This window comes from Mesoplodon bidens (genome assembly GCF_964165515.1).
Source record: "Mesoplodon bidens genome assembly, chromosome: 11".
Lineage (NCBI taxonomy): Eukaryota > Metazoa > Chordata > Mammalia > Artiodactyla > Ziphiidae > Mesoplodon > Mesoplodon bidens.
In genome coordinates, this window is record NC_138167.1 from 72,203,348 (window position 1) to 72,228,164 (window position 24,817).

Genomic DNA, 24,817 nt, shown 5'->3' on the forward strand with positions numbered 1-24,817 from the left:
TGCTCTACACTATCTTCTATCACAATACATCAAAGTTGTGTTGGAAAGTTACGCAGTGAACAGGCTATGACCAAACCATGACTTCATTCTCATCATACACCAGCAACACATAAAGCTCAACAGTCTCAGTCTAATGAAAAGAATGTAGATTTTACAAGCTTCTGACTATAAAGCTAGTCAAGAAGGAAAGCTTCGATGGTGGTTTAAAGAATTCAGAATAAACTATTGAGAGGACCACAAATTTAGGTGTGTGACACACCACTGGTATCCTAAACTGAGAGATTTATCACGTAGGATATAAGTCCGAGGTGAGGTCAGAAAGTAGCACCTGTGTCTGCAGGACACCAACACCATTCACGAACCTCTCAAGGACCACTCGAAAATGAATGCATTTTGAAAACTACTGTTTTATAGTATATGGTGCTTCTGGTCATCTCTATGTCCTTCCATCCCCACTACACACACACACCCCACATACAGCGCAACCTAACATTATAAGGCCACAGAAAGGTGTACTAGAGAACCAGGATGTTTTTATCCATCGAAGTTTCAGGGTGACTCTTTCAACCCAGACCCAATTAAAGCCATATGGCCTCTGGTGGACACTTTTTTAAAGGCCGTCCTATAGCTCAGATATTACAAAATACCATAGGAAAAACGAATGTCAACAGCCCTAATCCTTTACCTATACATTATGCTACTAAAGGTGACATGGCCTCTGGAAAATCTTATTGAATTTTCTTCACTGTGATGGGAAAAAAAGACAATACATATGTATAGCAAAGAAAAAAAATTCATGTGTACGAATTCATGTGTAGGACTCTAAAACATTCTTGCAGCACATAGCATCCCAAGCCATTTCCTTATATGCAAAACAGATTTTTTTTAAAAGCAGGAAGACATTGGCAATATTCCTATTTTCTGCAGATACTAACAGTGTTTTATTCCTGTGTTGTGATTCAGATTTTAATGTCACTATAGCATGTTTCCAGTAGTTGTTTATGTGCTAAGACATTTGTGTTTGGCCTTTTTCTTGTAAGAAAAATAAAACTTGAATTCTGTGTATTTTAAGTCTTAAAAGCAAAATGTTCTTCAAATAATAAGAGGATTTCTTTGCAGAACAACTACCTGAGCAGCACTCAAAGCAGTGTAACTTTGTTGTTAAAATGTCATCTACTTAGATTACAAATTAGGCTCCAAGTACTCAAAACACAAGGAAAAAGAAACTATAACTCCACTCCAGAAGAAGCCAGAAACAAGAGTCCCTAACAACCCAATGGTGGCCAAACAGTGCTGCTTCAGAGCCCAGATGTTTCAGCACAGAGCCTGAGGAACAACTGCAGAGAGAGGGAGGAGGTGGACTGAGCTAGGTGTCCAAAGCCCTCACTCCATGTCCAGTTCAACCAAACTAGCTCTGCTTGTATTCATTCCACAAATCAGGCTTCTGTGAACGATTTCAGGTGAAGAAAAGAGTGCCACTACAAAAAAAAAAAAAAAAAAAAAAATCTCCTACAACAATCTGATGACACTGAGTAAGTTCTCTGATCATTTTGAAATGTCCAAGTAATGCTGTAAAGCTGTTCTGAATATTTATTACATATCTTTCGGTAATAAAAGTCAAGACTGCTGTGTAATTCACATTTTTTTTTTATTATTCTGGTGTAGAACATTATCAATGTCTAACCTTCATTCTAGAGGGTAATTCAGAGAGGGGATGTCAGGAACCAACTATTCCCAAGGCCAGCCCTGTCATGCAGTAACCTTTGGGCTATACCACCCCTGGAGCTTTAAATATATCTACCAAAAGACTTCTGTGACTGCATTTCTCACCACCACAATCAGAAAACACTAGAGATAGCACCCCAACAAGATGACGTCTGTAGTTTAAAAAAAAAAAAACAAAACCAAAACAAGCTCCAGCATGAGATTATAAATCAGTCACATGAATGGTAGCCGGCTGTCAGTTGGCCGACCCCTGCTAGGTCTTAAGGGAAATCTGTCATTGGGGCCACCTCGCCCTGGCAAGATGGGGTTAGGTCCTGGAAGGGGGCCGATTGGGTCAAAACGTGGTCTGAGTGGAGGGAACAGTCTGGGTGTCTCCCCAGGCCCAGGGATGAGTGAATTGATTGGATCCCCAACATAAGGAAGGGTTAGTCTTTCATCATATTCACCACCAATAATTCCTGGAGGAAGGAGTGAACTGGGAGGAAAAGGCCTGGGGTGCAAGGGGTTGGGATAGAATGGAATGGGGTGGGGTGATGATGGCAGGAACATCACATGCCGCCCTCTCTGAGCTTCTTTTCTTTGTTTGTGCCTCTTCTTGTACAGCTATAGAAAAACAAGGACAAGATATGGTAAGTGAGTTGGATGTTTTCCCAAAGTTCGTTTGCTTTCATTGTATAGATCTATATATACTTTTCTTTTCCCATACTATCAAGGCAGGCAAAAAAAAAAACAGTGCACAGAAGAGAACTTTTACCAGTTCCTATCTGCATGAATAAGGTAGTAGATATGAACACAATGCCAAATGAACTCTATTCTTTAACCACACTGCAACTGAGCAATTGTGCCAATCTGGAGTAACAATACATCCAAAGGAGGGATAACTGAGTGACATGTACTCTCAAGACTGCAATCTAGAGCTCTCAAGCTGGTATGCAATTTTAAGTCAGCCTTTTTTGAAAGTGGAAAATTTTAATATTTGTTGAAATGTCATGCCACACAATATAAAAAGTTAAGGTACTGGCAGGGAAGGGGGTGGGGGGCCAGCACTTATGTTCAATTTCTCACCTAACTTATGTCCCTAATGGACCTCAATTTAAATAACAAAAAAAGATGCTATTTTAGAGGATGGAACATATTCCTAAAGAACAGTACTATGTATTTTGTACGTATTTGAGGACTTTCATTGAATTTTATTCTCTAGTCCTTCATCCCAAGTTTCTGAGTCCTATCAATGTCTTTTTACAGTGGTATCAGCAAATAAAACAATATAACTTATTCTCTTCATAATTTATTATTCTAGCTAGCTGAACGGCTGAAGATTACTCCAGCACAAAAACAACTCAATTTTTTTAACAGAAGAAGGAAGAATATATTAAGTAAAGGTGAAAACAGTCATTGTGTTAAAGATTCTTTTTCCTGTGTAATTACAAGACACTAAGGACTGAGTCTAAGGTAGAAGTTGAAAACATTTTCATTTACTAAAAATTAGCAATAAATTTAATTAAAACATTGCATTGTATCATAAAAAAGTGGAAAATATGCCCTTAATGTATTCACGAGTTATTTCTGTGCTATGAACATTAGCCTTGGTATTTAAAAATACCTACTTCTTTCCAATCTGTGTCTCGACCTCTGACAGTACCATCTACAAAGAAACAACAAAAAACAAAGATTTAAAAACGTTTCATTCATCCAACATTAAACCTGTCTTACTTCAATTTTCTATCCTGAAATAGTCTACTTGATCTAATGGACTGTTTGTACTGCAGAGAACACAGAAATGAATGGGGAGAGTTTTCAGGACACAGGCAAAAGTATATGAAGCTTAGAATCTCTTTACAATAAGCCCATGTTATGATTATTTCTTACTCTTAAAAAAAAAGCCCACAACTTAAAATTTCTGGCAAGCTGAGTAATTAAGACCTCAGTAACAAAGAACCCTTTTCTTGTTAACATGTTATCATGGAAATCACCTCGAAAATCCCGCAGATATAAACACCTCCACAGAAGTTGGTCATTCGAAGCAATATAGAGGTCACGACAAACTGCAGACAAAGACAGGACAGAACGAACATCCAAAAGCCGGAAGATCCGCAGTTTCAGCTCCAATGGGAGGACTACCAACCCAAATACATCTGGTAGGTTCAGTGCTAAAAGGAAAAAGAGAATAGGTATCACTGAGTAAAGAACATCCAGTTTCCCCATATATTCAACCAAAGTTGCCAACTTTCTAAAGAGATGATAAATTAGATGGTATCCTCAATTATCCAAGCATAAGTTATCTGTAACAAACTTTTGTCCCCAGGTTAACTCTATAACTACTACTAACTCCAAGCCCCTTATTCTCTTTATGTTTTAGTAGAGAAACAAATTACTTTTTAATACAGATCAAATAAATAACTATGACAATTTCTAAATACTAGCCAATGGCCTCCTTTGTTTCAAGCGATATTCAGTACAACAAAAAATTCTCTATTCAACTATAGAAAATGGATAATTAATTGGCTTGTGCAATTGGTTTCCAATGCTGCTACTTATTAGCTGTGTGCCTTTGGACAAGTTATTTAAACTCTAACTCAGTTTTCTCATCTGTAAAATGGGTTAGTAATATTACCTACCTCACTGAGTTGAGAATTAAATGTGTAAATACATACAGAGTGCTCAGAACAATGTTTGGCACATAATTAGCACTCGAGATTTAGATTACTATTATTTGATATCTAGCTGAAAAAGAAGGGAGGTAGACAAATTTAAAAGCAAAACCAAGAAAGGAAAAGAATAATATATTCCGAAGTCAAATGAAAATTATTTTTTGATTATTAGCTCCCTTGAATATATGGGATACCATTCTCCACTAGCAAAGATAATCAAGTCCAGTAAGGGGTTTTAAAATTCACATTATTCTTTTCCCTCACCACCAGCCAAAGAAGAAAACTATGATTATAATAGCCTAGGCACCATGCAACTTGAGACCTAAAATATCATTTTTCTACATACAAATAGCAGACAAAAGCCACATATCTATCTGTATAAACCTGAAATTATTTACCAGCCAAAAGAATGTGGTAGATTATGATTCTACCCTATCATTTTCTACCCTATAGGTATACTTCCCCGTCCCACAGTCACCAGGTTTGGCCATTTTTACTTGTTTTGTCCAGTGAAATGTGAGTGCAAGTGGCATATCATTTCTGAACAAAAGCTTTAAAAACCAACACATGGTTAGGCCACTGGTCCTCTCTTCCCTGTGCCACAAGAAGAGCAAGTCCTGGATGAGGACTACTCACCACTCCTCGGCTAAAGCTAAGCCCCACACAGCATGTATGCAAGTGAGACATAAATGTTCACTTAAGATTTTAAAATATTTTTTACTACAACACAAAGAGAAAGCTGATTAATACAAGGATTTTGAGTGAATTATAAACCTCACTGAATTAGCTTCACCATCTACAAAATGAGAGTAAAATCTACTTCAAAGTTGTTAGCATTAAATAAGAATGCATGTGAAATATCCAAAGTACCTAGCACAGAGTCCCAATAAATAGTTTAAAAAAAAAAAAAGAGTTGGGCTTCCCTGGTGGCGCAGTGGTTGAGAATCTGCCTGCCAATGCAGGGGACACGGGTTCGAGCCCTGGTCTGGGAAGATCCCACATGCCGCGGAGCAAGTAGGCCCGTGAGCCACAACTACTGAGCCTGCGCGTCTGGAGCCTGTGCTCCGCAACAAGAGAGGCCGCGATGGTGAGAGGCCCGCGCACTGTGATGAAGAGTGGCCCCCGCTTGCCACAACTAGAGAAAGCCCTCACACAGAAACGAAGACCCAACACAGCCCTAAATAAATAAATAAATTAATTAATTAAAAAAAAAAAAAAAAAAAAAAAGAGTAGACCAAATTTACAGGCTATATGTTATTCATATATGTATTTACTGAACACCTATTATAGGCCTGACCGTGTGCTAGGCGATGAGAATACAAAAGTGAAAAAGACATATTCCCTGCTTTCAAGGTATTCATAACCTTAGGTGGAGAGAAATAATGTCAAAAATTATTATGATACACTGGATAAAGGGCTATATTAAAGATATGTATAAAATGCAGTGGAGATACAAAGAGGGTGTGAAGAGCAATTAAGGAATTAACATTTAAGCTGAGTCTTAAAAGAGCAGAATTTCCACTAGGATGAGAAAAGAGGGAAGAAAAGAGGGAAGGTTTATGTCACCCTTAAACATATATGAACTTACTATTCTTTCCAGCCATTCAACCTGTGATGATTTACCATTTCTCACCTTGTCGGGTAAAAGCCAGAAGAGGATACACCAGCTGGTCCTTGAAGAGGCGAGAGAGCTTCTGAAGATCTTTGTATATCTTGGCTACATTTTCCCCTAGAATATTTTTTAAATGAAAAATCAAAACACACAATCAAGTGGAAAAACTTGAAATGGTGTTCTCTACTTCTGCCAAACCAAATCAAAGTGGTAAGTTAGTTTTCACAATTCCTACATAAACAGAAATGAACCAAAGTCTCTGGTCGAAGAGGAAGTAATACAATGTGTAACTCTGAGAGCTGAATCATCTTTAAACAAATTTTTCCTTACTATAAAAGTAATTAGGAACTTACAAATAAAAGGGTAAATAACAGTACCTAGGTACTATACTATAAGCCACAGTAAAAATTGATTAAAATGACTTGTCAAATGAGCAGCATATTCCTACCCAACATAAAAATTACATATTGAAAGTATTCAATTAATATAATCTGAAAACTTGTAATCTAACAGTATTAACTTTCTTCCTTTTACATTTCCTTTTTCCTTATTTAACAGAAATCAGATCATCTGAGCTATATTTCTATAAAAATTGTTCTTAAAAAACAGGTCTCAGGAGTCACATCTATTCCAATCCTAAATTCTACCATTTATTAGCTCTGTGACCTTGAAGTAATTTAACCTCCTCTAGACCTGTTTCCTGATCTAGAAAATGGGCATAACAACCTCTACTGCTATAGAATGTAGAGTATTTCTACTCCCCACGGCAAGTTCCTCCATAGTATAGAGATGAATATAAAGTGTTATAGCCAAGGAATTTCAAGTTTTTCTGGTCTTAATGGTAAGACCATCTTTACAGATTTATCAGTCTAGTTCATACGTTCTCAACAGAAACAATATTGCCCCCAACCAGGCAAAAATCCCAGCTATTACATTGGTCTGTGACCCTCCAAAGGGCCACAGTATACAAATAAGTATACAGTATATCTATGAAATTAAAATTTCATGAGGGAGAATGATTTGGGGTGGGGGGAAATGTGTACAAACTCTCCTTAGGGGATAATGAAAAAATGGTTGAGAAACACTGGCCTAGTATGACATTAAATGTTCAGAGACCATTATAAATACGTATTCTGATGTCTCCTTTTCTTATCAGCTTTAGTTTATGTAAGTTAGTCTCTCAGGGCCTGATCTCCCCTGGGAACTAACAAGAATAAGTCTCAAGACCTTCAAAGCAAAGATCTAGATCTAGGTAGCTTCCCTTAAAAGACACCGCTGTAAGTCCCATCTCCCTGCTATACCACACCATTCCCCATGTGGATTTTGAAACCCACCTAAATTTACTATGAGGATAAAATGAAAAATACATCTGTAAAGGCCCATGTCCAGCAAAAGACAAGTACTAAAAGATGTTAATTCCCTTTCCACCTCATCTCTTCTCCTTCAACTACTTACCTGCCTCTCACACTTTGGGTTTAACTGAAAGAAAAAAGAAAACTCCTCTTCTTTGCATCTATTAATTTTTATAGAACATAAGCAAAACCATGCCTAGGATGCAAACTTTTTGGTAAATTTCCAATCTGTATCAAATAGCAACCAAATTTATATAAGTTTAAGCAAACATTTTGAGTGCAGTTTTTCCTTCGATAATCTTTGATAATGAAGTTGCAGTGTATGGTTTCCACAAAACACAGATCCTCTCCATACTGGTTAAATACAATGCTAGAAAAATCCACAAAGAGTAATTTTGAAATTATGAAGCATCAGGACTTCCCTGGCACAATGGTTAAGAATCCACCTGCCAATGCAAGGGACCTGTGTTCGAGCCCTGGTCTGGGAAGATCCCACGTCACAGAGCAACTAAGCCCATGCGCCACAACTACTGAGCCTGCGTGCCACAACTACTGAAGCCTGCGCGCCTAGGCCCGTGCTCTACAACAAGAGAAGCCACCGCAATGAGAAGCCTGTGCACCACAATGAAGAGTAGCCCCCGCTCACCACAACTAGAGAAAGCCCCTGCACAGCAACAAAGACCCAATGCAGCCAAAAATAAAATAAATAAATTAATTTTTTTAAAAAAGGGAAGAAATTATGAAGCATCAATGGTGTGTGATGTATAAATATAATTCAGTATCCAAGACCCTAAGAGAAATAGGAAAGAAACCGAAACCCTACAACATTGTCTTAAATTTGCTTTAATCTTATCCAGAAACTGTTAAGTCTTTTGAACATTACCTTTCTGTTTTTTTAAAGCAAACCTCTCAAAGCTTCATCCCAGAAGTTCAATCATGGTTATATTACCTGATTCCTCTTTGCAAATAAAAGATTCTGGCAGCAGCTGCAGTCTTTTCACACTTCTAATCTCATTGTTGATTTTTAGTGTAGCTGTAAATAAGCAAAAGAAAGATGATGAAAAAGTTTTGCCATTTCATCAACTGCCTTCACTTTTTAGTATGGACTTGCATTCCCTTGCCCCCATATATAGGAAAAACACATTATACAAACAAACTGCCCTATTCTTATTTCCTTCCCTCACAGCAAAGTCCAAAGTGCAAACCTGCATCACATTAAGTAAAATCACTCTAAAACACCACTTTTAAAAACTACAGGGCTTCCCTGGTGGCGCAGCGGTTCAGAGTCCGCCTGCCAATGTAGGGGACACGGGTTCGTGCCCCGGTCCAGGAAGATCCCACATGCCACGGAGCGGCTGGGCCCGTGAGCCATGGCCGCTGAGCCTGCGCATCCAGAGCCTGTGCTCCCCAACGGGAGAGGCCACAACAGTGAGAGGCCCACGTATCGCAAAAAAAAAAAAAAAAAACTACAGTAAGCACCTTTATATGAAACCCACTAAGTCTTCCCAACAGCAGCTTATTAATAATTGAAAGATATGCAACAAGGTTAATAGGAGACAGTTAAACACAATACAATCATTATTTCTAATAAGGTCACTAAAAACTCCATTTACTTTTTATTTAACCCTTGGCAGTGAGTCTTCTCCTATTTATTAAAAGAATCCTGCTAGTTTTCACAGTATCATCTCTCTCTAAACTCAGAGGATCAATATTCTTGACATCACCAGAGGGTTCATTTTTAATCCTATATGCAAAGGCGCACTTCGTTTCATTCCATGAAAGAGCCAGTGATGTGCTCGTGCACATGTGCACTGAGCAGGATGTCTCGGGTGAAGCAAAGATTTAAGGACATGCTGCTCCTTTTCAAAGAACCAGGCCTGGAATGGTTCTGGAATGGCTGTCTGCCACTTACATCCACAAGTAGATGATTTGCCAAGAATTATTAAAGGAACAAACCATCAGAAACTAAGACATTTAGTAGCTATTCTCTATGTTAAGTATCTTAAGACTAGTAAATAAAGGTTAATGTACACGTGTCGTTAAAGTGATTTATAAGAAATTGAGGCAAAAATTACAACCTCACATTTACTATTTGATAGCTGCAACCTTGCAAGTTATGATGTGATGCAGCAGTATGATTAGACACTGTTGGCCCTCTTTGTATAAGAATGCCCAGCCAAAAGTTACATTTGCTGACTGTGATGAACTGTTGAAGAGACACTGCTAGGTCCTAGTGCCATCAGTCACGTCCTACAAATGTGAAATGCCACTAAAGCTGTTAAAGCTGAAAATTTGAGACTTTTAAATAACATTTCAAAGAATCTAGTGATTAAAAAGAAATAGAAAGAATTACATAAAAGGAACCTAAAACTATCTTTTATTTCAAAGATCACAGTGTAAGTCAGTGGCTTTCAAATAGATTTTAGCAGAAAAAGCTTTTCCCAACAAAATCTTACAAGGGACCTCACTAAATGAAACAGGCATACATGTTGCTGCTCAAGGGTCAAGTAGCGACAGTGACTCTACCAAGCCACCTCCTTGCTCCCATCTCAGCAGAAACTAGCAGCTGCAGAACATATTGAAAACCACTGAGCTAAGATATATCAAGGCAACTGTCTCTGCTGTACAAAAGATGAGCTGTAATGAAAAATAAAAAATGCAAAAGGGTAAACCTCAAAAATCAAACCAGAACAAAAACAAAAGAGTCTAGTCACTCAAATGGATCTCCAGGATGTGTGATTATGAGACTATTCCATAGACCCCTGGTAGCTGGTATAGATCTCTGGATGGCATCTGAGCTAAAATGAAATACAAAAATAGAACGTATTGCTATCCAGTGAAATTTCTTAGTATGAAAGAGGAGAACTAGAAAAAGAAACTCTTATTCAGAGTGACTTACTTGAGGGTGGGTAGTAGGGGGATAAAACACATACTGAGGCCTCAGAACCTTTAGTGGTACTTCTATGCATTCAGAGATGCCAAACTAGATAAAAAATGACCCCAGCTCAACCTCACCTTTCACCATCTCTCAGGTTCAAGACCTTGGTTAGTAAAACAAAAATTACAAAGCCATCCACAGGCATAAAGAAAACGTATTCTTTAAAGAGTTCATATGTAATAGACTCATTTTACTCCTAGTATCACAACTCCCCCTGGAGCAAAAAAATTACACAGTTAAGACAGCATAAGAGTATAGCTGCCTCTAGAGTGAAGGCTGCTAGCATAAACATCAGCCCTGTATTCTATAACCTTTCAGACCCATGTTATCAGTGGGCTCAGGATTAAACAAAGTTAAGACTCCTAACTGCATCATGATAGCCCATCACTGAAGTGGCTATAAAATTTCTGGAGAGAAACATGTAAAGATTCACAAACTAACGAGCATGACTATGCCATCCAATTACCATTTATGACGATGAGGTTTCCCAAAGGCACACAGGTGAGAGCAGCAGAGCCACCCTCGCAGAGAGGATGCGTGTACTGTAGCTTATACACGCCCCCTGACCTCCAGTTCTCCGGCATGGACACAGCTTTGGCTTCAGTTCCCTGGGGAGTGAAATGAAAGGGAAACAAATAATGAAGAACCGTATTACTCTCAAAAAGATTAAAAACCCAAGAGGCCCCTAACTTGTCTACAAATAAGCATTCCATACAGTCCCTTTAGTAAAATTTATCAAATCATTAATATTTCTATTAATATTTAAAACTTGGATAGAAAAAAAGTTACAATATATTATCTGCCATCAAAACTTTTGTTCAAATAAATAAAATGATATCAGAGATAGAGACTGATTTCTCACTTCAAAGTCTCACTGCTCTGCCTAGCAAAGCCGTATCATTATGCAAGATCCCAGTTCAAATGCCACTTCCTTTGTGAAGCCTTTTTCAAAACAAATCCTTTTTGTCATTCCCACTCTCTCACCCTCTAACATTCTGTTCATATTTCTATTGTTACATACTTCTATTATGTTATTAATTGTATTATAATATGTTATAATTTCCTTTTTGTTTCTCTCCCCCACTTACAGACTCCTTGAGGATAAGGACTGTCCCAGTATCTTTATATTCTAATTCCTGGCATGACATGGTGCACGTGTTCAATGATCACTGAATTCGTCTATATACTTGTTACTCATAACATGGCCCCCAGACCAGCAGCATTGCTATCATGTAGAGTATGCTCACATAATATCTCAGACACCACCCTAGATTTATTAAATCAGAATCTGCATTTAATAAGATCCCTAGGTATTCTTAAGCACATTAAAATTTGAAAAACTTCTAAATGTTCTCCTCTGTGAACCTCTGGCATCCTATATATGTATGCATTTCTCCTACAATTTAGCCAATACAGTATAACGGTCTGTATACTTGTCTCTCTCTCCTACTCTTGGACTGTAAGGAACCTGAAAGCAGAGACAAGGCACTGCACCTGACACTGGCAGACATTTATCAAATGGATAAGGAATGAATGAATGAAGGTAAGCAACTACAGCATAAGAACAATATCCCTCTTCCTAACTGAATCTTACTAAGTCAGTGGCAATCCACAGAACCACTAACATTAAAAAATAACCTGGTGAGCCATCTATCTAGTCATGCCCAATCCACACGCACTGACAACATTTTACCTACATACGATCACATATAAACTTCTGGGTTTTTTTAAACTATAGTTGCCATCAATTCTATAATACTAACTAAAAGCTGACAAGGAAATAAAGGAGAAAAAAAGAAGGAAAAGAGGGAAGAGAACATTTACTGACTGCCTACTGTATGCTCATCGCTGTGTTCGACACTTCACATTAATACCCAAACCCATTTAATAAGGAAACCTAGAGCACCACCCCTCTTCTAATGGGAAACGTTTGCACTCTGTAGTCTTACCTGAGGTATGTAACCCGACTCCAACATGAGAAGATGTATGGATACTATCAGGGCATCACTGGGGTTAGAACAGTCAGCTGACTGATACAGGGTCTCTAATGAATGTGGCACTTGCCCTTCCACCGATTCACTGCAGAGCATTGGTTCTGAGGGAAAGAAACCTGTGCCCTCTTCCGCATCCACGACATCTGGAATTGACTCAGCTTCAAAACTGTGACTAGGCTCTGACTGAAAAGGATAACAAAAACAACGAATTCTTTAAATAGACTTTCATTTTTTCACCGTAAATTTTGTATTCAAAGTGAACTGAGATTAGCGCTCAGAGGTTCAGAAATGGTACACATTTTCAGCAAGCCCTCCTCAACAAATGAGCCTGCAATCTGCTCCTCCATCCTGAATTCCTTATCTCCATTAATTCTGGCTGATATGCCAAAAACCTGGAAATCATCCTAGACTTCCCCCTCGACTTATTAAGCGCCACCCCCAATATGATTAGCTGTCAAAGGTCTACTGACTCCATCTCCTGAATATCTCCAAAATCTGCCCCTTCCTACTCCAGTGGTACTTCAGACTCATTTATCTCCTAACCTCCAGCAACTGCCTCCCCAAGTATACCTTCACTCCTCTTTCTTGTCTTCCAATACATTCCACCCACTGCTGCCAGAGGCTTTTGACAATTGAGAATCCAATTATGTCCCATGTCCCTGCTTAAACTTGCCAGTACTTCCCCTATGCAGACAGCAGCACTGCCCTAAATTGTGCCTTGGAATGTGACCCTAAGTGTTCTTAGGAAAAAAGAGGTCTACAATCAAATAAGTATGGAAATGCTACATGACATAGCCACCTAACCTCACCCTCCATATTCACAAAATACACTTTGGCATTATAAAGCTCTGAGAAGTCCAATAATAACAGAAAGTGTGCACAACATTTAACCAAGAAACACTATCCTCCTTCCTTAACACTCAGCATCCCCATAACACTTACTTATAATCTCACAAGTTTTTCATAGAGGCCATGCTGAGAAATGCAGGCTTACAAAATAAAGTCCAAACTCCTAAACTCCTTAGCATTCAGGGCCCTTCATCACCTGATCCCTGACTCTGTATCAAGTTCACATTCCACAGTCCCTTCCTCCCCATTCTGGTATTCCCCACCTCTTCAGGTTATAGACTACCTCTCTGCCTTGCAAAGGCCTTGATTATTGCACTTTATCACACTGTTTTGCAACTTTCTGATTACATGTCTATATCCTACCATAACCACAAGCTTAGAAAGGAACAGACTACATGTCACCCATTTTTGTAACACCCATACAGTACCTGGCACACAGTAGGTACACAGTAAATGCTTGTTGAACAAATGCTGAAGGATAAAATCTTACAATTCTTACAATTTCATGTTTTTGATTTCATTGTTTTCTAATTTACACCACACAAAAATTCTGTAAAATAGGTAAGACGGATGACGTCACCTTTTTATACGTACTGTAATTTTGATTCAGATTAAATAACATAATCAAGGTTACCAGCTAATAAAAATTTGAAATAAACAAAGATCTCCAGACTCACAGTTCAGGGCTTTTAGACACAATAGACTGCTTCAGTAAGACTGAGTTACCTATATTAATTTTGCTCAGAAAGACTATTTCCTAGGTATGTGCTCAACTCTTAATGCAAAGCACATGTTTCTTTTAAGTTCGTATTTCCATTAGGAAAGGAAATTAAAATTACATAATATGAGTGAAACAGTGGAAGAATGTAAGGGAACAAGAGGTTGTTTCTTTCAAAATCCCTGAGGACCTGAGCCCTGATGGCTTATGGAAAAGATCCAAATTCATTTGTTAAAACCTCGACGTTGATGACAATCCATATTACCTAAAACCGAGGCTCCATCATATTTTTGAGAAAGGAGAAACTACTTATTAAAACCACTTAACACCTAACTAAATTATGAATTACAGACATACCTGGAGATATTGCAGGTTGGGTTCCAGACCACTGCAATAAAGTGAATATATCACAATAAAGCAGGTCACACAACTTTTTTGGTTTCCCAATGCATATAAAAGTTATGTTTACACTATACCGTAGTTATTAAGTATTCAATAGCATTATGTCTAAACAATGTACATACCTTAATTTAAAAATACTTTTTTCCTAAAAAATGCTAACCATCACGTGAGCCTTCAGTGAGTCGTAACCTTTTTGCAATAGTAACATCAAAGATCACTGATCACAGATCATAACAAATATAATAATAACAAAAAATTTTGAACTATTGTGAGAATTACCAAAATGTGACACAGAAGTGAGCAAATGCTATTGGAAAAATGGCACCAACAGACTTGCTCAACACCAGGTTGCCACAAACCTTCAGTTTGTAAAAAACACAGTATCTGCAAAGCACATTAAAACTGAGTGCGATAAAATGAGGTATGCCTGTATATATGCTCTTTGCTTCTTATATCTAACTTCTGGCCATTTACTACTTACTGACAGTCGTATGGGAGAGAATATATGTGGGAAAAATATTTTAAAAGGTTACCCTAGACTGATAATGACATGGGAGGAAGATATCAGAATCCCCTGGTGAGCTTATCAAACTCTACTCTCACTCCATGAGAACCACTGACGTTCTCTGAGCCATCCTGATATGATATAAGTACTTATCATACTCTTCATGCATGTGGAGATGAGAAAAAATGTTTAGCACCACCTCTCTAAACAGATCATTTGTCATATGTCATTCACAAGTGAGTGGAACAAGTATGGAACAAGACCCTAATATTAGGGTCTGATACTTTTTAGCTGATTGGTAAATTATAAAAATCATCTATGTCCCCACTAAGATTCTACAGTCACCCTATACAAGTCGTAGAATACAAAACAGCATGCTTTTAGAATTGAAATTACTAACATGAGGCAATACTAATGTCTCAAAATTTTCCAAAAGGAAACTAGTAAAGTAACCATCATATACACTATGAAAAGTAAAGGGAATGGATGCTTCTACCAGAATCTCTGAATGAGTCTATCAGCAAAAAAGATTCAGAAATGTAATTTAAATATCTGACTAAATATTCTTACTCATTCTCTAGATTACTTCTATGAGACAGAATCTCAGAGATACATAATAATTTCTGAAAAGAAAATTCATAAAAATACTTTGAGCTTTATAAAAGCTTTTTTAACTTACTTAATCTCTCTGGATACTATTACTAAACATCTAGACAGATGATTTTTATAATTTACCAATCAGCTAAAAAGTATTTTTTAATATCTGTCTATACTTGATGACATGATAGGCACAATGAATACTTATAAATATTTAAAGCCTGCAAAAAAAAAATTAAGTTGACATGATGAATGTACACACACAAAACAATTAACAAGATGGCATATGTACTGGTATTAAAATATTAAGTAATAAAGTGACCATTTGTGCCATACAAGAAATCAAAAGGCAGAATAATAAATAATGAGGTGTTTACAAGGCAATAAAGATGATCAATACAAAGGAACTGAAGAAAACTACTGGGCTGCCATTGGCAGGGCCTTGGAAGGTGGGTAGAGATGCGGACAGGAGAGAGAGGACAGGGAGGGGGTTCCACCCCGGGCGAGCAGCAAGAACAGAGAGCGAAGCAGTCGCTAGGCTGTGTGTGTGTATGTGTGTGTGCACGCATGTGTGCGTGTGCGCGCACGCGCAGGTGTGAGCGTGTGCAGGTGCGCGCGTGCGCAGGTGCTGGCTGCGAGAGGGACAATGAGGAGGAGGAGGAGGAGTCCAGTCTGACTGCAGATGGCAGTTTACAGGAGGGAGGAACAGAAACTAGCCCCCAAAGGTTGCGGGGCAACTGCTCAGAAAGCCTTAAAAACTAGGTACAGGAGGACAGACAACATTTTCCTCGTCTGCGACATGAGAGGGTTGAACTAGAGATATTTGGACTTCTTCAGTTCAAAAATTATGAGCCCATGTGTACCTATGACACAGAGTTACCTAAGAGCAGGGGAACAACATAATCAAAAATGTGCAGGAAGGGGCTTCCCTGGTGGCGCAGTGGTTAAGAAACATCCTGCCAATGCAGGGGACACGCGTTCGAGCCCTGGTCCGGGAAGATCCCACATGCCACGGAGCAACTAAGCCCGTGCGCCGCAACTACTGAGCCTGCACTCTAGAGCCTGCGAGCCACAACTACTGAAGCCCACACACCTAGAGCCCATGCTCCGCAACAAGAGAAGCCACCGCAATGAGAAGCACGTGCACCGCAACGAAGAGTAGCCCCCGCTCGCGACAACTAGAGAAAGCCCGCATGCTGCAACGGAGACCCAATGCAGCCAAAAATAAATAAATAAAATAAATTTATTAAAAAATAAATAAATGTGCAAGAAGAAGATGAACCCAGAAAGCAGACTGAAGAACACACACTGGAAGCCTGGAATGGAAAAGAAAAACAGGCAGGGCTTGTTAAGGGGCTAGATATAAGGAGTCAAAAATCATTCCGCAGTTTTAAGCTCAGGTAAACAGTACTGCCACTGACAGAGGAGGAGCTGGTTTGAGAAGAAAACATCAGTGCACATATTTTCAAATTTACATCAGCATCTAGAGTCTGAGGTGACAACTTCTTTAATTTTAAAAACTTAAAATACACACACACAGGAATATTACTCAGCCATAAAAAAGAATTAAATTCTGCCATTTTGCAACAACATAGATGGACCTAGAAGGTAGGATGCTTAGTGAAATAAGTCAGAGAGAGAAACACAAATACTCTATGTTATCACTTATAGGTAGAATCTAAAAAATAAGACAAATGAATGCATACAACAAAACAGAAACAGACTCACAGATATAGGCAACAAACTAGTGGTTATCAGTGGGGAAGGGGCAAGATAGGGATATGGAATTAAGAGATACGAACTACTGTGTATAAAATAAATAAGCAACAAGGATATATTGTAGAGCACAAGGAAGTATAGCCATTATTTTGTAGTAACTTTAAATGGAGTACAATCTATTTAAAAATTGAATCACTACATTGTACACCTGAAACTAATATAATATTGTAAACCAACTATACTTCAATAAAAATAAAGTAATTAAAATAAAAATAAATTTTCTATAAGATTATAATCTGCAGTCTACTGATGATAATTATCCTGACTGGTACAGAATTCAATTGAGCTATTCAGTATGATTTATCAACTACTCTATTTCTTGTCTTGATTTTAATACCCACCATTCTTCCATCATTCCAGACATCAGATTGGGCTGCCTGTCCTTGGAATGAATCACGCAGTTGTTCATCCTGTATGCTGGACTGACTGGAGCTGGCGGCCAAAGAGGGTTGGTCATTATTCTGGAGTGAGGAATGCTCTGAATCTGTGGATGAAGGTAAGTTAGGTGCTGCAATGGCATCTTCAAGAATCAAACATATCAAGTCCCCAGAAACAATCCCATATGAAGCCAAGGTCTCTTCATCTCCAGTGAGGGCATCCTCGTTGTTCAATGTAATTGCAAACCGGGTATCCGAACTGCCAAGAAAGATGGATAAGGATAGTAAGAGCTACCTATTACCATTACCCACAATAATACATTTGAAACATATATAAGGTACACAGTATGACCCCAGCAGAACTAATGAAAACAAAACGAAGATAAGAGGAAAGCCAAAGCTTGGAAAAAGTATCAAAATTATTTATTCTTATCACCAAATGCTTAGGTTATAGATTCTAGCCTGGGGGATAGGATCAGTAATTCTCTATCGTTAATCCATGTTTTCATCAATTCTAAGATACACACTTTTTATACTTTGTCACCTTTGAAATAGGATGCTTCTTACAATCGATGACATATCACCGCTTAATGGACAGCATTTTTTCATTTAGTGTGACATAAGAATGTGCATCTCAGGATTGACAGCAACTGAGATTCAATGAAATATAGCCTCTTTAAAATATAAATTATATTACATCATTCCTCTGCTGAGAATTCTCCAATGGCTTCTATTTGACCTTGGAATAGAATCCTTAACATGGCCTCCAAAGCCCAACATCTGATCTACTTCTCCTACCTCACCCATCCTCTTACTAGCTGTTCTCCATTCGACTCATTCCTAAAAACAGATCAACCTCACTGCAGCCTTTGGGCCTCTGCATCTGCTCTTCCAGTTCTTCAGATGACTTGAGCCTTTCTCATCACCCAGGTCTCAACCCAAATGTCACCTCTTCTGAGATGCCTTCCACCTGCCTCCATCACTCTATTTCATTCTTCTGTTTTATTTTTATTACAACATTGCTATTTGAAAATATCATATTTATTTGCTTATCCGCTCTCTTCCCCACCCCTACAACTAGGATTTAAGTTTCATGAGATGGGTACCTTGTCTGTCTAGTTCAAAACTATCTCCAGCACTTGGCAAATAGAAGTATTTGTGGAATGGATGCAACCAATGAACATTAGATGGAGAGATCAAGATGAGGCTGAAATCAGGGCTAATTAACAATATCCTTCCAGGACAGTTAGCTTATGGTTCCAAAATACTAGACCCGTGTCCTAAACAAATATTCATAATCACAAAAAGTCAGATGAGTTCATGTAGATGACTGAGTATAAATTCATCCCTCCTACTGATAAGTTCAACCTTCTTACTGAGCACCAGTTATAATGTCTCTTATATGAAAGACAACACAAATCCAAAAACCCAGTGCTAAACAAGCTAAGAGCTCAAATTAGTCTGAAGCAAGGAACTCCCATCCTTTCTGCATCGCAGATTATCTGACCTTGAGAGAACAATCATTTCATTACACAGTGGTGAGGAATAATTAACAAACCACTGCAGAACATTTTATAAGACATTTACTCTCAGCAATGCTAACTTCATTAACTTTTTGAGAGGTTAACAAAGGATGAAGTCCCTTGAAAATCATGTTCTGTTTATTTGTTCTTAAAATGCTACATTTTCAAAAGTGCTCCCCATAATTCATTTATGTTTTTTCTTGCACATATAAATACATTTTGTCTTACCAATTAAAGTGTCTTTGGTAGAGAAATTACTGAAGCTTTAAGAACTACTCCTGCTTATTAGAAAATAAGTAGCTATGCCTCTGTTTTCAAATGTGTTGATAAATGTTGAAAATCTGCCAACTACCCAGAAAAACAACATCCCATTTTTAGCAGAAAAAAAGAAAAACACCTCAAATGAGCTATGTTTTTATGGATCATTTGTCACAGCACAAGGTTGTTTTTTTAAATGGTATCTAGCACAATGTTCGTTCAAATATCGATTTGTAAAAACGGTAAAGAATTGTCTGCTTAATAAAATGTCGGCCTCCCCTTTAGAAAAAGGGAAGAAGAGCTATTTCTAAAGTAATACATGGTTTTCCAGGAGAGTCGTTATTGATCCTGTTTTCTGAAACCGTGAAAAAAATAATATTTTCATCAGGAAGTGCCACCCTAGAAACTCCAGGCCTTTGAGAATTATTTTATGACAATCCCAGATCCACTTGCTCAGCAAGGACACTTTAAAAGTAGTAATATCATATGGACACATTTTTAAACTGCCCATTTATTATAAAATGAACATACTTTCAGAAGAATGAATTTACTTTCACAAGCTGAAGCTTAACATTCCTTCCAGTTAACCAGCCTCGACTGTAAAAACAAACCTGAAAGCGAAACTAACTTGGGCTCTTGGGTAAACAAAGCATCATACTGCGTTTCACATCCTTTCCAGAGTGTCCCACCTAATTAAAAAATAATAATATATATATACATATATATGAAAATACTTTAAAAAGAGAAGTTAATTTTGACAATTTGTGGTGGGGTAATGATACAAAACACTTAGGTTTTTTAACACCAAGAAAAAAACAACAGGCATATCAATTAATATATAATGCCTAAAAGGAGTTATGTCAATACCTCGTTTTCTGTATTTATGTTTTTAATTTGGAGAAAAAAAGGCTTACTTTGAATGTAGTATTGTCTTAGCCTGAAAAATGAAAGGGTGAGACGTTCATAATATGGCCTCATTTTACTGAATTCCCTAAAAATAAAATGTAAGTTTATAAAAGTCTTATGAAAGGAACCATTTAATTAACAGAAAGGTTTTCTTTTGAAGAATTCATCTAAAAAGCCTCAGAGAACATCTTTTTTATTTTTTCTCAGCACACTCAAATTCCAAATTCGGTAGCTCAGTATTTGAAGAGGACCACCCTTACGCTTGTCGCTCCTCCCAGATTACTGTCCCCAGGATACCCTTTTGGAAACAAAGCAGCCTCATCTGCAGCCCCATAAATAACAGAATTTGATCCATTACTTGTCAATGTCACTGCCCCCAAACTGCAAGATCTCCAGGGTCATCATAAGGCCAACGTTTTCCATAGTTTTTATCCAAAAAAAAAAAAAGCAACATCTTGCCCAGGAAAATATTATTATTTGAAACAGACCGACACACTGCACTTTGTAAAACTGCAGCTGGTAAGTCAAAGTACCCACAGCGGCGCCTGGCACGTAAACACTTAACGGAGTCTTAAGGTGACTGCAGCCTGAAAGCAGCGGTACCAGGTTACAGGTGGCCTCGGATGGAGGGCAGGTTTCTAACTCCTTCTAGTACTTTCCAAACTTTTTCACTGAAATACTTCGACAGCTGGAGATGGTGAACTTAAACGCCTGAGAGCCTCGAAAGGTTTAACCCAAGCCAAACCCATAATTTCCAACCTTACATTTCAAAGGACGTGAGAATTTTGCATCCTAGCCTATCCCTAGGATCGTTTACTGCAAACACGGAAGCGAAGGCTCACCCTGGAGGGGATCGGAGCCCCCGAGACGCTGGGCCATGACCTCTGGGAGCCGGGACCCCGCACGCTGCAGCCCCAGTGCCCGCTCGCCACCCGGCCTGCGTGTCACAGTCCAAGACCGCGGGCCCCGCGACGCCCAGCTCGCCGCCCGGCCTCACGTGACAGCCCGGGGCGTGCCCGCGCCACCCGGCGCTCCTCCCCGACTCGCCGCGCGCGCCCCCGCCTCTCGCGTACCTGTACCCCCAGGTGGGCAGCAGGGCCTGCCTTAGGTGCGCGCGCAGCTGCCCAAGCGTCGGCTCTGCTTGGGGCATCTCCAGCGGCCAGGTCCGCTTCTGAAGCCGGACCCGCAGCTTCATGGCGGCCGCAGGAGGGCCCAGGGGCCGGGACCCCGAGGCGGCGACGGTGACGACGGCGCGGCGGGTCAGCTCCCGCCTCAATCGGCGGCGGCACCGGAGCGGCGACTGCCGGAGCTATGGGGATACTGAGATGTAACGGCGTGAAGGCCCCGCCAGGACGGTTTCTGGAACATGAGCGCCCCACCCCCTCTCTTGAGGGCGCCCCCTGGAGCCCACCCCGCGAGCAGGCTGCTGGTGGCCTGCGTGGAGCCTGGCCGCTTGGGAACTCGCGATCGATGACTCGACGCACGACAGCGCCCCCTGGGAGCCCTAGGAGCACACTGCGCAGGCGCCCAGACTGCAGCAAGGCGCGGGTGTCGGGACTCTTCTGCTTGTCGCTGTGTCACCTCTTTCCAGTTGTGCCTGGAGAACGTTAACGCTGAAAGGGATGCTACAGGCAAAACTACTCGCCACTCCGCAAGGCCCAGGTGTACCTGGTTCTTACCTCATTTCCTCCGTGGTGCCCGGCTCCAGCACCATACGCTCTGAGAAACCTTAGGTTGAGCCCAGGCTCTGGTAGTTTCTCCCGTTATAGCAAAATTAAAACAGCTTGTAGTCAGTGATCTGTGTCGAAGAGTGTATTAGTAATCTGTCGCTGCATAACAATCACCCCAAAGCTTAACAGCTTAAGACAACAAACACTGTCCCACAGGTTCTACAGTGCAGGAGTTTGGGCTTGGCTTGGCTGTTCGGTTCTGTCGTGGTCTCTCATGAGATTACAGTCAAGGTGTAGGTCAGGGCTGGAGTATCTCAATCACATGACTGTTGGCGGAGGCCTCGGTTTTTCACTGCATGGACCTCCCCATCGGGCCACTTGGGTGTCCCAGTGACATCCTCACTTCCCGCAAAGCCGGTGATCCCAAAGAGACCAAGGAAGAAGCCACAATGTCTTTAATGATCTCATCTCAGTAGTCACACACCATCACTTCACTCACATTCTGTTGATCACAATCCAAGACTTCAGTGTGGGAGAATCAACACAAAGGGCTGAGTACCAAGAGACAGGGATCATTGGGGGCCATCTGGGAGTCTGGCTACCACAGAGGGCCTGGCAATAATGATGAGGATGATCACTTAGGTGAGGAAAAAGGATCATCAAGTTTCATCCTTGTGTGATAACCATTTTCCAAATCATAAAAGAGTTGAATAAAGTTTCTCCCAATAGGTGGCAGTGCTTGTCCAACATTGACCTTCATTCATTAAATAAGTATGTATTGATCACCTGCTTTGTGCCAGATATTGTCCTAGGTGCTGAGAAGACATGTGCCTACCCGTGCAGAGCTTACAGGTAAGTGAATCACCTCTTGTGTTAGAGCATAAAAAGTATCTTGTTTATGATAAAGATGAGAACAGCCCTGGGGACTGGGGTACATAGAGAAGGGTTGCTGTGCCAGGAGGGTTCTTGAGTAGCAAAGCAATACGGAATTGAGGAAGGGTGACAGAGCAGGGTGGCTCAACAGGACAGAGTGGGTATATCCCAGATAAAGAAGAGCCTCGAGCTAAGCAAAGGATTTGGGACACATTCTAGAATGTATGGGAAGCCACTGAAGAGTTTTAAGCAGGGGAGGCTTTATCTATCAGGGTTCTTAGTTCTGAGCAATAGAGGCTGACTCTGACCAAGCAGAAAAAGAGCATATTAAAAGGATACTGGATAGCTCGGGGATTCTGGGGAAGCCTGGGGAAGTGACCCTAAGTTAACCTTCCAGGAATGACGCTCAGAACCACGCTGAAGAACTGGCCTGATGAGGAAACTATCATGACTGGGATTGCTGCTGCCGCCCTACCCCACCCTGGAGGAAGCTTCTGTCACCGCTGCCAGGAACCGCTGAGGAATGGCTGCCACCTTCAAATGCCACATGTTTTTACACCAACAAAATGCCAAGCTTCCAAAAGAGCCTGTTTCCTTACCTTGCTCACTTCTAAATCAAACGCTCATGGGCTGCATCTGATTGAGGGAAGAAACTGAGAGCTGGCTGCAAAGGAGGCTGGAATTTTGGGTCTGAACCCTTTCCTTGAGGAAGTGAGACTTATAATAGTCGGATTTCCCCAAATGTAGGAAGGCTGTTCAAAAGATGATAGGAGGCCATGAATCTGACAGGTGTATACCACAAGGGGCATGGGTCAGATCTGAAGTGTGAATCTATCACTGGTAGAATACGGGAGATGTATTAGGTCAGAATTTCTCAACCTCAGCACTGTTGACGTTTGGGCCTCACAAGTCTTTGCTGTGGAGAACTGTTCTGTGCCTTGTAGGCTATTTAGTGCCATCCCCGATGTCTATCAGCAAAACACCCGTATAACCACACCCCCTCAGTTGTGAGAACCAAAGATGTCTCCAGACTTTGCCAAATACCCCCTAGGAAGAGAATTGCCTTGAAAACCATTAGACCAGAGACCAGCCCAGTTAGGAGGCTCTTTTGGTAACTGAGAGAAGAAGGAACTGGTGGCATGACAGTGGGAATGGAGACAATGGGATGGGCAGGGAAGATGTTTCAGAGACAGAAATCACAGAACCTGGAAAATGGCTATATTTGGTGGCTGTGCCAGGATATAGCTTTAGCTACTTGAACAGAGATCTGAAATAACAGTGACCTAAGCAAGATATAAGTTTATTTCTCTCTGAAATAATATTCTTGGAGGAAGTAGTGCAAGGCTAATATGGTGTCCATCTTTAGAGACCATCTACCACAGTCTACCTCTTACTACTACATTAACCTGTAAAAATGAAATAGTAAAAAATAATATTATCGGGTAAGTATTCTGTAAAGATTCAGCGAGATAATACCTCTTGGTTTTTGTTCTGAACTACTAAGCCTGTGGTAATTTGGTAGGACAACAATAGAAAACTAATCCACCCGGGATCTTCATCTCAATCCTTTGCCCATAGAGTGTAACCACCGGGATGGAGGAAGCAATCCAGCCACAGGAGTGAAGGAGGGTCCTGGAAGAGAACCAGAGCATCTCCAAGGCACAGCCAAGATTTAAGGTACTCTGGAGGACAATCCTTCAAAACCTCAAAGGTGGGCTTCCCTGGTGACGCAGTGGTTGAGAGTCCGTCTGCCGATGCAGGGGACACGGGTTCGTGCCCCGGCCTGGCAAGATCCCACATGCCGCGGAGCGGCTAGGCCCATGAGCCATGGCCACTGAGCCTGCGCGTCCAGAGCCTGTGCTCTGCAACAGGAGAGGCCGCAACAGTGAGAGGTCCGCGTACAGCAAAAAAAAAACAACAAAAACCTCAAAGGTCCATGAGAATGTTATATACCCCTTCTCTCAACTGTCTCCCTCTATGAGAATTTGTTTTTCTCTTTTGCAGGATGTCACCTTAATGTCTGCAAGCAACAGGCACTGCAACTTTCAGAGAGTTCAGAAGTTTATATTTCTTTTTTTTTTAATGGAC

The 24,817-nt window shown here is 40.2% G+C and overlaps 1 protein-coding gene across 3 annotated transcripts; it reads right to left on the bottom strand.

The window, feature by feature from the left end:
* Nucleotides 1-1,631: 1,631 nt before the first annotated feature.
* On the bottom strand, nt 1,632-22,504 carry FBXO7 (F-box protein 7). 3 transcript variants are annotated; one of them, XM_081249880.1, is made up of 9 exons: nt 21,260-22,504; nt 17,464-17,554; nt 12,228-12,455; nt 10,745-10,886; nt 8,290-8,373; nt 6,010-6,105; nt 3,699-3,875; nt 3,333-3,370; nt 1,632-2,328 (listed from the first exon to the last, which is right to left on the bottom strand). In XM_081249880.1, the coding sequence occupies exons 1-9, from the start codon at nt 21,379-21,381 to the stop codon at nt 1,939-1,941; spliced, it is 1,368 nt and encodes a 455-aa protein (XP_081106006.1). In that variant the 5' UTR covers nt 21,382-22,504; the 3' UTR covers nt 1,632-1,938. The 3 variants fall into 3 exon arrangements, with proteins under 3 accessions (XP_081106006.1, XP_081106005.1, XP_081106007.1); XM_081249879.1 differs by having other exon boundaries at nt 17,464-17,758; nt 21,260-22,503; XM_081249881.1 differs by lacking the exon at nt 21,260-22,504 and adding an exon at nt 21,029-21,160 and having other exon boundaries at nt 17,464-17,606.
* Nucleotides 22,505-24,817: the final 2,313 nt, after the last annotated feature.